The sequence below is a fragment of the Chlamydotis macqueenii genome, chromosome 17 (genome assembly GCF_036417535.1).
Source record: "Chlamydotis macqueenii isolate bChlMac1 chromosome 17, bChlMac1.mat, whole genome shotgun sequence".
Lineage (NCBI taxonomy): Eukaryota > Metazoa > Chordata > Aves > Otidiformes > Otididae > Chlamydotis > Chlamydotis macqueenii.
Window position 1 is genome coordinate 4,486,378 of NC_141572.1, and position 14,391 is coordinate 4,500,768.

General features: G+C 39.4%; 1 protein-coding gene across 2 annotated transcripts in view; it reads left to right on the forward strand.

Moving 5' to 3' along the window:
* The window catches only part of AACS (acetoacetyl-CoA synthetase), a 41,133-nt gene that overhangs the window by 13,407 nt on the left and 13,335 nt on the right, over positions 1 to 14,391 (forward strand). The window contains exons 1-5 of one of the 2 annotated variants that reach the window (XM_086761351.1): positions 2,594 to 2,701; positions 5,317 to 5,414; positions 9,225 to 9,339; positions 9,904 to 9,985; positions 10,675 to 10,822. In XM_086761351.1, coding sequence (XP_086617477.1) covers positions 2,635 to 2,701; positions 5,317 to 5,414; positions 9,225 to 9,339; positions 9,904 to 9,985; positions 10,675 to 10,822 — 510 coding nt within the window. In that variant the 5' untranslated portion in view covers positions 2,594 to 2,634. Of the gene's footprint in view, positions 1 to 2,593; positions 2,702 to 5,316; positions 5,415 to 9,224; positions 9,340 to 9,903; positions 9,986 to 10,674; positions 10,823 to 14,391 lie in introns of those variants that run through there. The other variant, XM_086761350.1, reaches the window with a different exon arrangement.

The following is a 14,391-nucleotide window of genomic DNA, read 5'->3' on the forward strand; positions in this document are numbered from 1 at the left end:
AAACCCCCAAACCAACAAACCCTGAAACAAAAACAAACAAAAAAGGAAACATACATTGAAAATAGCATGACAAACAATACTTGAATCCCAGCTCCCTGAATCTGTGGAGTTACATTCCCATTGCTGGAGTAAGCTGCAGCTTTGTTTTTTTTCCTTGGCCTTTTTGTGCATTTCCTGAGCAAAAGTTTTCTGTCTGGCACTTCCACAGCAGAGACCTTGCTGCCCAGCTGCTGTAGGTACCAAGTATCTGTGCTGGGCCCCTTGAGCATTTCAGTAGTTTAAGCACGTCTTTATGGACAGTTGTAGTATACTTCTGGAAGCATGCTTGCTTTATGCTTGGAGTCCTCACAAAACCCGTTACTTTTAATAACAGGAAAGAGTAATGGAACTAGGCAAAACCTCTTTGTTTGCTTCAATTCTACCTGGGCTCAGGTAGAGCTTTTAAAATTATCTGGAGTCTTCACATGCTTTTTTTTTTTCTTCTGGATAATTTCTCACATTCTCTCTTTTCCTATTCTGCCTTCTAACCCTGGCTGGTGAGACTCTTCTGTGTAATCTTCAGTCAGGTGAACCTATATTAGCTCCCATCAGCAGTTGTGCAGTTCCCCTCCTTTCCTTCCCCAGTCCTGGACTTCTGCCTCTGACAGATTGCTTTGCCTTGGGCAGCAGCCCATATCTAGGGAGAGCTTGCCTGTGAAAGAAATCTGATGGGATTTTTAGCAGCAATCCAGCTATTTAGATAGCTATTTTAGATTGGGTCTCAACTTCTTTCATGTATTTCTCTCTTGTGCCAAAGGATATTGGTAGTTCTTGGAAGAGCTGAAAAGTGACATCACAGTGAGAGGTTGACGCTATGGGCTGTTCTCCAAATCCCAAATGGAAATGGGGGAGAGATGTTAAGTGTTGGGTGGGAAAGCTTGAGTCATACACCCACTTGTGGCATCAAAGATCAGGCTCTCCAAAGCTTGCCAAAAATCTCCTGGGACCTAATTTTTTTCCCAAACTTATAGCAGGTGGCAGAAGGAAGGGTGATTCTGTATGTGGTTTATAGCAGTAATACAGGGCATGTTTTTACTGCTTCTGGAATGTTTTACTTATTTTGTTATAGTTACTTAACACCTGGTCAGCCTGCCAGGTTCTGTTGCCCTTTGTTACTACTTTCTCTTGAAATAATTTTCAATCTTGAGGTGTTAGAATGATACACAAGACCATTAACGTTGTTCTCTTGTGAATTACATCTCCATGCTTTACTGCCTTGAAGACAAGGTTAAAGTTGGAGGTGCGTGCATATGGGCGGACAAGCAGCAGTATCGGCACTCTTTCAGCCTGATTTCATCCTAGTCTTCCCTTTCCATCACTAAGGAGAACACTTAACAGTAAACATAATTGAAGCAGATGTGTAGTGAAACATCTCTTCTAAAGATGTCTTGCAGTACTGTCAAGGTGCTTGAACAGTTGGAAGAAACTGATACAATACCTAATGCAAGCTGCACAAATCCACAGGGGGAGTGCTCCTCTTCTCCCACTGACCATCTGTTTGGCAAATAACAATGGCTGCAGCAGGAATAAAAGAAAACGGAGTCTCTGTAGTTTTCATCTGCACGTAGGTTGCTTCTATTATATCCCTGTAGCCAGCTTTATTCTGTTACAAGTCAGCAGTTGAAAACAAACTAATCTTCCCCATGTGTTCGCACAAAAAATCCTCAACAAAACATCAATGAATTACATTGTTTAAAGCCGGTGTTTTATCTATAGTAACTGTATTAGCCCTAGTTGCTTACGTGGGTTTTAAAGCTAGCTTTGTAAGGAGATTAGTATGTTACTAATAGTCTCAGGCCACAGTAATGTTAGGTAGGATGACTGCTTTAAAGTCCTACAGGAGTATTATATTAACACCAAAAAGAGAAACTGGCAGTCTGGTCTTTGAATTCTCCACTGTTGGAGAGCGGGTGTAGATCAATGGGATGAGCCGCTGAGAGGATATTGCAGTTGCAGCTCCCTACTTTCCTTCCTTCTGCTACATTCTTTCAAGGCTCAAACTAAATCTTTGATGTAGGGTTCAAGTTTGGTGTTGTGTTTTTTTTTTTTTTTTAATTCAAATGACTCCAAATGCTTGGATGCCTCTGTTTCTGAGTACACATTTATTCTACTTTATGAAGGCATTAGGTGCTTGCAAGGAATGTGTTTTCAGTGCCCTGAAATATGATACTTTTGGGATAGTTTACAGCATGATTATACCAGAAATTTTTGCACTATGGTTTTCAGTTATTCTGTTGGTGAAGTATTGTAGTGTAAATGAACAAATTTAAGTTTAATCTTGGCATATGCTAGGTTAATTAAATAGCAACTGGCAGAAAATGCTGTCCTGAGCAGATCAGGCTGTAAGTGCCTCTTAAAATCCATGCAGTGTTTTTGATATATCACTTGTCCTGCTTAGAGATTTGTCACAGGTTTTGTGTCAAAGTAAAGCTTTTATTTCTTTGTCCTTATGGAGATTTTATATGTAGTTATTAGTCAGGAGAAGTGCTGCTAGCACCCTTGGTATGTCGTACTCTGAATTCCTGGTTGCTGGGTTTCTAGCTCCTGTGTTTTGAGCTCTCTATTCAGTTGCTTTCTGGTTCACCCAAAGAAGGTATGAAGATCCTCCTCTTTCTGGTAACAGAAGGCAGTTTCTACCTTTCTTACCAGCTTGGAGAAAGGGGTGAGTTAAGATACAGTGATAGACAAGTACGTTCTGTAGACTTTACTCACGTTGACAAATGCTAGTTTTGATCCTTAGCTGAAATACCATATGAAGGAACGTGGAGGCTCTAGTTAAATATGAGCAAACATATGATGAATATTTAAATTAGCTGCACCATTATTCTTCTGTAGTACAGAGCTTCTGTACATAGGTCACTGTTCTGTGATCTCTGTGAATCTGGCTAAAAAAGTTGGATTTTTCATCCACTTTGTCAGCAACATTCATACTTACCACGTTTATAGACAGCTATGACCTGTGTCAGCCTACTGAGTGCTTTGAGGAATCAGTTGATAGCTCAGGGGGCACAGTCAAATGCAGGGAGTTTTACATATGTGACAGTTGCTGTAATTGGTTTGCAGAATCTCTGATGTGAGAAAGAGAAATAAAAATTATTTCTGAGAATCTAGTCTTAATCTGAAAGACTGACAGAAGAAGTTTGTGTCATTTAGAGTTGGGAGTTGACAAGAGAAAAGCAACTTGAGTTCTTACATTGCTATGTTTGGAGGATCTCTTTCCAGAATAGAACCACATGTTCATACCTTTTGGCAATTTTGGCTCATACACTTTAAAACTCAAACACCACCTCAAAGTCGACTGCCAAAGTAATGATTTAATTGTCTGGCTCACAATAATAAGCAGAGACTTGTGTTCTTGCCTTAAGGTCTTTTGTAGGAGTGGTGAAAAGGAGAACCTGCCTATAATAGAACTGATGCCTGTAAGCTGTGGCAAGGTAACAGCTCCAAAGCATGGAGACATCTTTCGATTTTCGTTGCATTCTGGCCCCCTGATATTCCCATCCAAGAAATGCTCGGTGGAGATACTTGGTGTCAATTAAAAAAGAGCTGCTTGCATCACACAAAATGACATTTTAGTCTGTTCTGGTTCATATATTTCAAATTATTCAATAAATTGTTCAGGGAGGAAGATTTCTCTTAAAAATCGCTGAAATTTTGGGATACTGTACCTTGTATCGTAAACCTTGACCTTCAGGGAAGAATAGCAAAATTCATAATACCTTTATGGGCCTGAGGTTTTGCTGCATTTCATGTACTTACTTCACTAAACAAAACACCACAAACTGTCGGCAGGTCTAGGGAGTAATTTATATATTAACATGGTGTGAGGTTTTTATTCAGTTGTGGTTTTTTTCAGAAACTGTTGAGCTTAAGAAGTAAAGCTGTTTTCTAAGTTGCTACTCCCCAAAGCACAGCAGCTTACAGATTAACTAAAGTGGTCAAGCTGGTTGAAGAAACTGATTTTTGTGTTGTGAAGAAAAATTTCAGTTTAAATTAAGACTTACTTCTAAAGTCTACTTTTACAACGTTGAAAAAGGATAGGGTTTTTGTCAAGCTGTGTGGACGAACTGGCAGAAATCAAGCTTAGTGCCCTTGTACTTGATAAAGTTAACATAACAGAAATTGCTACCAAGATCTGTGGTCTTAGTTGCTATCCTGAAAAGTACATCCATAAATACCTTTCTTAGAAAAGCGCCTAGCACTAGCGGGCTTTTGCTGTCTGGTAGATACGTGTGGAGCACCTGTGATCTACACTGCAGTCCAACATCTGTCAGTGCTCGCCACTTTTCTTAAACAGATTGGAAAGTGCTTTTATTGCCAGTTAAGTTTGCTTTCAAACATTGAATTCTAATTAGGTGTCCAAGTTCTGCAATTAGGCCTATCATGTGCTTTTTTAAAGTACTTGGACATCTTTTTGGTTGCTGAAGAAGGGTGATCTGAAACTCCAGATCTTTGATCACTTCAGTGTAGTTTGTGGGTTTCAGTTCCATGTTTTCATGTGTGGGTTGGATTCTGAGCAGTTGAGAGTCAATATCAGGCACCCAGCACCTTCTGGAGAGTTGCTCAAGTAGAGCCCACTGAATATCTGACTTTCTTGAGATCAATTTCTTCTGGATGCCTTGATAAATTGAATTTAGATTGTGAAATCTTGCTGCAAGCTGATGAGATAAACCTGAAGAGCTACGTTTGTGAGGGAATGTTCCAGGACTTGTCCCACTGTATTGTTCCCTTATCAGCTGAGACACTGGTTTTGCTTGTTTGTGTTTAAGATTCTGGCAGTGTCTACCAGACAATGTTTAGCTTTGTAAAGCTGAATTTGTGCTTTTGAACTGAGTATTTATAATCTTTCTTTCCAGATACTCATTCCTTCTGTAATGGCTGTTTCTACAGACCTGTTCTGTTCCCCTACATGGTGCTGTATGTACCCTATTCAGACCCCAAACCTCCTGTCTCCCAGTTCTTCTTTTCAGTGTGTTGCCCTCTTATCCTGAAAGTCTCATTAATTAAGCAGAAACGTTTGTAAACTGGGAGTAGCCTTGTAGCTATGAAAACTGATACCACTGCTTTTACAAATGGAATTACTTCTAATTCCTTGTGTAACTGAATTGACTTTGAAGAAGGACATTATGATTGTGTGGAAAACAGCAAAGAATGCTTCAGTCTAGGATTTTTCATTTTTAAATGTGTTTAAACTGGCTATTGTATACATTATATTTACTGTAAAATTTGCTATTTTTAAGTTTTCTTCCATCTGTAACTGTTCAAATTCTGCCATAGGTTACTTACCAAACAGCATTCATGCGGTGGAAGCAATGCTGGCTGCTGCGAGTATTGGTGCTATCTGGAGTTCAACATCACCAGACTTTGGCATTAACGTGAGTAGCCTTATTGCGTGTTGCAGAAAAGCTATTGTTGTGTTTCAGGGAAATGTGAAGGTGATAAATTAAAGTGGCAGATAGATGCTGTTCCGTTTAGTCCTACTGCCACCTCCTGGCACAGCCAGGTACACCAGATTTTTTTTTTCTAGCTGCCACAAACTGAACAAAACCCCATGCTTTCAGTTGTCAGTATTGACTTTCAGCGTAGTAATTTGAGCACGCTTAGCGAACTCACTGTTGGGATATTTTTTCAAGCAGAATCCATAGACTTAGTGAGCTTTTATTGTATTATATGTGCAAGTGAGCAGCAACGCAGGAGAGTAGTTGGGGCTTGGCCCTTCCTTCCCAAATATTTCCCTGGCTGTTTAGCTACACTCCAGTTTTGTTGCCTAAGTAGTCCCTTCTTCTGCCTCCTGTGTGGGTAAACTGAGCAACACCCCAGTTGGTCTTTTCCAGAAGGCTTTGCCAGCAAGGTAAGGAGTTTTAGGCTAATATCACTAACCTGTTTAACTCTTTTTAGTGTAGGAATAAATGCTACGTGTAACATACGGTAAAAATTATCATGATAGTCAAGCAGATGTTAGTGTGCCCTGGAAGCTTTGGGAATATATTCTGCTTGCTTTGTAAAGTGTTTAGCACACATCGAGCAGCAACAGATATAAATCCCTTCTGAAATGGAATGTTGAACCTTTCTTCTATCTAAAAGTTTGCGTGCAAGCATTTGGAGAATGTACCGTTTGTGCATTGCAGACCACAGAGAACACCAAAGTTTTTAGGAAGTACGTACCCTCAGTCTCGGTGTTTAACCGCCGTATCTGGTTACACGTGTGGAACTGTCATCTCCGGATTAGCACTAGAGGGCAGCAGCATTCCACTTGCTTGTACTTGAGGTTGGATCATTGGGGGAAAAAATGATTTAAAAAAATCATTACAGCATGTAATGATCAATCTGTTCTACAAATATTTTCTGCTTGCTCAGAAAATGACAGTATGGAGTTTTTTTCTTTGCAATGTGCTTTGATCTCTCATCTGAGGGAAGACTGTTCATTTTGCTTGCATTACAGAGTACTGGTATGTTTTCTGTCCATATTGATGTGCTGTTATTTTCAGTGCTCAGCTTTAGTTTTTGTGATAGTTTTTAAATGAAACATAGCCTTGGAGCAGCAGTGCCATCGATATCATTTATTCTCCTTTGGCTTGGCAGCATGTGTTGGTGTGAATTCAGACCCTAAAATGTTGAGGAAAATCAGCAGAGGTCCTCAGAGGTATTGGCTTCCACCCTAAGGAAAACAAATTCCTCCTTCTGTGCAGTTGCATTAGTCCTGTTAACAGAAAATAAAATTCTGTTTGTGTTTTGGGCAATAGTGTAGACTTCTCAGCATTTCAAATCCAATTGTGTATATATGTTTTGTGAAGCTTAAGTGTCACTTTTCAGAGCTGCCTACACGTTGCAGGCTCTGGATGCCGTATGCCCAAAGACTCCAAACGTTCAGGAATTCTGCTGTCAGAGAACCAGTGAGCTCCCTCCCACGCAGAATGCCACTCTCGGCAGCTTTTGCTTCATTCCTCTGGTCCGTGTTATCCATTTATGCATATTAATAGGAAAGTGGATCTGTGTGGCCTGTGCATAAGAAATTGTTTGATATGAAAGCTTAAAAAGAAGCTCTGCTTAGAATTGCGTGAAAAACCTTTGAGCCCTAGCAAAGTCAGTGCAGCTTCATTCATGGGGCCCTGCATAATTTTTGGTACTGGATTTGAGACTGATGGAACAGAGTGAGCCATATCTGGTGTACCTGAGCTTTTCATGAAAGCAATTCCTTGCTGAGCCATCTGGTCGGATTAAAGTTCCGGTGTAGCAATTACATGTTCCATCTGTTTGTATTCCCTTTGTATCACACCAGGCTGCCCTGTGGGATTTGATCCTGCCAGTGCTAATGAATCCAACTGGGTGCGTTAGCAGGATTAGTAAGACCCTGAGAATTGTAGTCATCTCTGTTTCTGATTCACACTTCTCTTCAGATTTGATTCTTCTGTTAGAGTACGCTTAGTCCTCCTATTGGTCTTCATTTTTAAACATCAGGCAGCATGGATATGCAGTATGTACGCTCTGTGCTCAGCATGAATGTGTATATGCATGTGCACGCGCACGCACGTATATATATATACACACACGCATGCTGTGTGTAATTTGGCTGCTTGGTCCATTCTTTGAAAATGGTACAAAGGAGTAGGTACACGAACATACCTAAGAAAGCAGAAATTTGATTTTGTACTCCCTTAGAGAGTAACTTTAATGTGTTAAATCTGCATTTCTCAGTTTGCTAGCTAATGCACCGGGGCCTTCTTGAAAATCTCTTCTGCCACCAGAACAGATTCTGGTGATTTTTGTCTTAAACTAATTCATGGAAGTTAGGTATCAAGGCATTGTCACTGTATTTTCTTGTGATCATGTGATCAAGGAAAAGCATCTTTGGGTGATAGAAGTGAAAGCTATCAAGTGACATACTCAGCAGAGACAGTTGCGTATTTATATTTAGTTGTGTCCCTGTACCTTACCTGTGGTGTTCGGTGAGCTTCCCTAAAAAGATAACATGGAGAAGTTGTCAGGACAGGACCTCTGCACTTTTGCAGTAGGCTTTCTTGCAAGTCTAATCAGCTCAGCATGGAAAAGAGAAGTTTAATAGAGATTAGTTGATGGTGTTGTTTTAGCATTGATTTTTTGATTTGGTAATAATTTGGCTTTCATTTTGGCTGCAGAGTAGACGACAAAGCAGGACACAGAAGAATAAAGAATGCTGGGGAGAATAAGCACATTTGCAGCATGATTTAGGAGATTGTTCTTGAACAGTTAGCTGACAATTTTACAATACTGAGTAATCTTGTAGTTCTTAATGTTTGAAGTAATGTAGCTAGAGAGGGATGAAGATTACTGTGTGCTTTTACTAAAAGGATTTGCTTCTTGCTGTTGACTACAAAAAGATCAATTTCTGGTAGGCTGCTGCATGCAGTGTATCTGAAAAAAAATAAATATCAGAAGGATTTTTATTTCAAATGTGATAATAGCTGTGGTAAATTCCTGGAAACAGTTTAAGCTGGAGGAGAGACCTGAAAATTTAGCATTTGAGTGTGTCCTGCCCCAGAGGTTCTAAAGGAGGTCTGGTAGTTTTTTGTTGGTAGTATGTATACTATAGTGTGTTTTCAATATCTCGTTATTCTGGTAAAAATCAGTGAGCAAAACAAAGCTGTGAGGTCATGTGAAGTTCCACCTTGCCATATGGTAAATGTATCTTCCAGAAGATTGGTGTTTTGCAGTTTCTCCCCCATGCAGACTGCAAAAACTGTTACCCTGTTGAAGCAGCATTGGGGTGGTTTACGGGGGCATACAGAGTGCCTGTGCGCAAATGCAGGCGGGAGTCTTGTGGGCCTTTGGGTAAATTAAGTGCCTAACTCCTGCTCACATCAGTTAGGTGCTTATCCTCTTTAGATGAGTTTGTGAGTCTGAGTCTCAAGATGAATTTTTAACTGCTTAGATAGCTTTGTGAACTTGATCCTTCAGTGCACGATGTTCTATGCTCTGCAGTGATTTTATCTTTTTTGTTGGTTGATACACTTGGGAGTCATGAAATGGATTGTTACAAACATTTTGTACTTTGAAGATCTTGGGTGAGTGAAAGACAGTCTTTTAACAATTCTCCTGATAATTCTGGTCCTTATTCCTTGCTTGAATTGAGGTTTGCATTTATCATCCAGTGGGTTTTCCTCTGTAGCAATTTTATTTTTTTCACTTGTTTTTCTCTTTGTCTCTAGGGTGTACTGGACAGATTTTCCCAGATTCAGCCTAAGCTCATCTTCTCTGTTGAAGCTGTTATATACAATGGCAAAGAACATAACCACTTGGAAAAGCTGCTTAGTGTGGTAAAAGGTATTTCACTGCATACCATCTAGCGTTAGTTTTGCTGTAGTTCTGTGCGTGCTCCTAGCCTGCACTGCCACTACAAGTGATACTTCTGACTGCTTGTCTCTGTCCTTCCTCCTTTATGTGATTTCTGGGGCCACTTAGAATTTCAGAGCTGATTTGAGTAAAAAGTAACCAGTCTTTTGTGAAATTCTAACAGTCTTTTGCTAGCTTAGCTTAAATGTATCATCAAAAATTAGTCAGCAGTGTAGGTAGGGGAACAGGGACTGATGATACTGTTTTTTTAAGCCCAAATGAAATGCTGCTGAAGACAATGAAGAGGTATTCTGACACTAAAGCTTGCAGATTTACACATACATTTTTAAAAGGTTGGAACCGTGGAGGGAGTCATATCTCAAGCAACAATTTAGTCTTTTCGGGTTTTGTAATGTTTAGAACTATATCCAGTACTCTGTGCATCAGAATTATTTCTGTTACTTAGTGCATTACACTGTGCAATCCAACCAGACAGAAAAGACCTTTAGTTTGTGTAACTGACTGTAGGAAATAATTTTTTCTTCTTTTTACCAGGGCTTCCAGATATTAAAAAAGTGGTGGTGATTCCATATGTCTCCTCGAGAGAAACCATAGATATTTCTAAGATTCCAAACAGGTAATGGAAGCTTTTGAGCTGTGACTGTCCTAACTAGGGATGAGATGGATGCTGATAGCTATTGAAACTGCCTGGCCTCTTGAACTTGCAAAAGCTAGCATTTAGCCAGATTTCTTAATGTGGGTCCAACTTCTGCTTCACTGAAAGCAGTAGCTAGTATGTTGCTGCAGATGTCTTGCTTCTAGGAAACCACTGTTGGTATTCATGGTTCTCAAATGAAGGCGAAATTCAAGAGGATATAGCAGGGAGAAGAAAGCATCTTCCAGAAATGAACAATTAATAATATAAGTGACATTTTTAGAGATCATTTGTTTTGCTTATTTACTGGTCTGAATTGTGTATCTTAGATATCTTTTGGAAATGGTTGAGTTCCAGACTTTGAGGGTCAGATTGTTCCAGTCTGCTTTGAGCTGTTAAGGCTGGCAGCTGATTATAGGTGCGGATTTGTCAGCTGATTTTGTGTTACATCTCAATGTTATACTAATCTTTATTTTAAAACAGAATAAGGAAACAAAGCTGTTAGCAATTTAAACAGAGTAGAAAGATGAAGAATAAAAATAATATATAATATATATAGTGTATATAGTTCATTGAAAAAACTATTAGATACAGAGGTGATCTTGTATATGGGCTGGAGTAATGCTTTAAAAAAAAAAATTGACATGTTCCTTTATTGTTCTCCTATGCAGTGTCTTTTTAGAAGATTTCCTTACTACTGGGAAAGGAGACCAGGCCCCCCAGCTGGAGTTTGAACAGCTGCCTTTCAGTCATCCTCTCTTTATCATGTATTCGTCAGGCACAACAGGGGCACCGAAATGCATGGTTCATTCAGCAGGGGTATGCCTTCCCTCCTGGAGCTGCGCTGTCTGTATTTAACTACCCCCGTTACATTTTTTCCTTTAATAGTATTAGATCATAATTTATTTGTGGAAGAATTGATTGACAGTTTTTCAATAACTTGCAATGAAACTTTCTATTTGTAAGTTTAAAAGCAAATATGGATGAATAAGGATATAAAACAATTTAGTTTAGAGATTGGTGTGGAGACTTCTCAGAGATTTCAGCTGTTTCCTGGGAGCAAGTGTCTGTCACAAGCACTAGTAGAACTTTCCCAACTTCTACTTGTAGAAGAAAGGCCAAAGAATGTTAATTGGGTGCTTGGAACTGATTTTTGGACACTCAAGTTGAGACCTGTAGAGAGCTTGCAGTTTTTATTATCTGGTATTTTTTTACCTTAAACTTTACTCCCTGTTTATCAGTTCAGAGCATGTCATCCTCATCAATCCTTTTTTTTTTAAGGACAGAAGTCAGATGGTTAGCTATCTCTTTGGATGTAGGTTTTGCTTTCTATGGAAGCTTTGCTTTGGACGGTGTCATGTTGTGACTAAAGGTATATATGATGTTACTGCCAAAATCACCCGTGCTAACATGCTTTCCATGTACTATTCATATTCTAAAAGTTGTTCTAGGCAACTTATTGAAGTTAAGTGACTCCAGCAGTCAGGCATAGTGTTGAAACTTTAACTCTACTGTTAGGGTAGCCCTTAATAAGAGGCAGGGCTTTTTCCCTTAAAGGCAGATGCATTTATACCAACTTGTATAAATTAAACCGTGCAGCTGTTAGCCAGAGTCCATTGTTTCTGCTCTGAAAGTCAGGATGAGACTGACTAGAGTTGTCTAGGTAGCCTGAGGGCGGGATGACTTTGATGTTGCACCCATAGTGTGTATGTTCTTGCCTCTCTTTGATGGCAAAAACCTGAGGATTTGCCCACAGAGAGATCCCACGCTGCCTGTAAGCACTCTGCTTTATATATTATCAATAGCAGTCATCATACCAGGCAGCACGCAGCATAAAATGGTCCCTTTGGGACACAAATCCTATGTTTGTGGAGAAGAAAGGAGGAGGTGTATTTTGAAGTTTGACAGCTGTTTTGAAGCTGTGCTGGCTTTAGACTGGTTAAGTATTTGCAGAGATGGATTAGCAAAAACAGGACAGGTGTTTTGTTCAGCAATGCATGACAAACAGTAGGGAGATGAAGAACACGGATGTAGATCAGACAACAGGACTTCTCTGTTCTGAAGTTTTCTCTTCCCATGTTTATGGCTGTTTAGCTTGTCCTTAATGTCATGCCTCTGCTCTCCATCTGAATCATCTTTTTAGTTCATGCAGAGTTACCTTAGAGTTTAAGTACAGACTACTCGTCCTCCCTGAGGAGGACAGAATGTGATGGTTTGTTGAACGGGCTATGTTAGTTGTGAGGATTCCGTGTTCCCGCTAGCGGCTCTGTAGTTCCTGTATTGCAGGGTGAATTTTTTCAAGTTCTGGAGCTAACACCTCTGGCCTAAAAGCAAGTTGTTACATCAGAGACTTCTTTGGTTTGCATGCTTTGTGTTGGTTTGAACAGACCTACAACAAAATCCATGCAGAGGATGTCCTCTGCACACTTGATTGAGTTCCTCTCTTTGTTCTTGGCTTAATCTTGTTTCCACTGTAATTAATGAAGGTTTCTCATTGATTTCAACAGAAGCAGAATTAGCCCGTGGTCTTTGTCACATTTTCCAGTCTCAGATTAACCAAGTTTGGCTTTGATAGTTAAAAACTCAAGAAGAGATGACATTTCAATAAAGACATTTCAATTATTGCTTATTTGCAGTGTGCTTCAGTGCTGTTTTGTTACTGTACTCATCTTAGATGCTAATAGGGAGCTTATTTTAAATTCACAACCCAGTTTATCTAATTCTGCAGTACATTTCTGGTCTGTTTTCTCTGCACATATTCTGTTTTCTTGACACACAGTGGAATAACATGTAAATAATGAAAACGAAGCCAGATCACAGGAGATGATTTAAAAAGTAGTGCATCAGAGGGAGTAAGATTTTTCTGGTCTTGGGAGCAAAGCTGTACCATATTGAATGGTACAGTGAGCTACAGAAAGATATTTGAAGGTTTCTTTCTAATTCTCAAAAAGCGTGAGTGAGTAGTTGTTGTCCTGAAGTCCTAAAAACGCTGATTCTGCTTCTTACCCTATTCATACAGGCTCCTTTTCAGTTATTCCATATTCCCAAGTATCTAAGGAGAGAATTTTTTTTAGTAAAATCCTAATCAGTTCATTTCTATGCATCTTAAAGACTCACAAGACCTGGGCTTAAATACTGCGCTGCTACAGACTACTTGCGCAACTGCAGGCAAATCACTCTGAGGACTTTTCATGCTCAGACTCTTTCTGTATAGAGAACAGCGCTGGTCTGAGGTGAGGACCAGCAGCCACGAGTAGCTGCTCTGTCAGCTATGTAACCACGTAGCGCTGGTCCCTTGTGTGCTGCTGGTGTGGCTCAGGAGCAGCAGTGCCCGCTGATTTTTCTGACGCTCCAGATGCTCGGCGCTTTATCAGCCGTATGTTAAGCCCAATGAAGACAGGCAGATCAGTGAGGTTTTTTATCAGCTGCCAGGTCTATGCCATGAATTGATAAATGCTTGGGATTTATTTTAAGGGTCATACAAGTCCTATAAATAAACAACTCCTATAAATAAACTTGAGAGAGCATCTTGGGCCATAAGCTCTTTAGAACAGCTATGCCTTCTACCACAGTACCTTTGTTTCCAGGCTGAGAGTTACCAGATTTTGCAGGGGAATAGCTCATAGCCTCTACCTAAAGTAAGTGTTAAAAAAAAAAAAAATCCTTTTGGTTCCAAAACTGTGAAATAGCAACAGCTAAGTGAAGGAAAAAGAAAGCCAATATTTACTTTGACTTTTAATTTCACTATTTTGAATCTTTCAGATTCTCCTGCAGGGGCAATGTGTTACTTTTATAAATGGAATAATTATGTTAACACCTGCAAATCTTTTGTCAACCTTAACAATTATGTTAGACACTGTTTCTAAACCCTGATTTTTTAAAAAAAAATTTTGGCTATAGATAATGGTAGCTCTAGCTAGGTGGCAGCATTGAGACAGCTCAGTGTACTCAAACAGTGGCAGGTGAATCAGGACCTGGTTCCTTTGGGCTGCAAAGAGAAAATAAGATTTACTCCTTTATTTTTATGTAATGTTTTCTGCCTTTTCTCCTGAACTGCGTGCCAGTTTTACTGCTCTCCTTTTTCATTTTAAATGTTTATCTGTAATCTATTTTTTCAGCATAAATCTTTTTTCATGCTTATGAGGCTCTTCATAGTTCTACTATAACTCCTGGCATAAATGCAAAAACCATCTTTATTTTAAAATCAACCACATTAATTTGTCACTGTGGTGAAGTGACTTAGTGAAGTAGTTTGTAAATTTATTTCTTGTTACAAGTTATGCTTTAATGATGATCAGAAAGGTACTTCAGCAGCATTTCCAACCAAAGAGAAAAAGAAGTAATAAATTTTAACTACATTATTGTTAATATTTGTGCTTTGAGCAGTG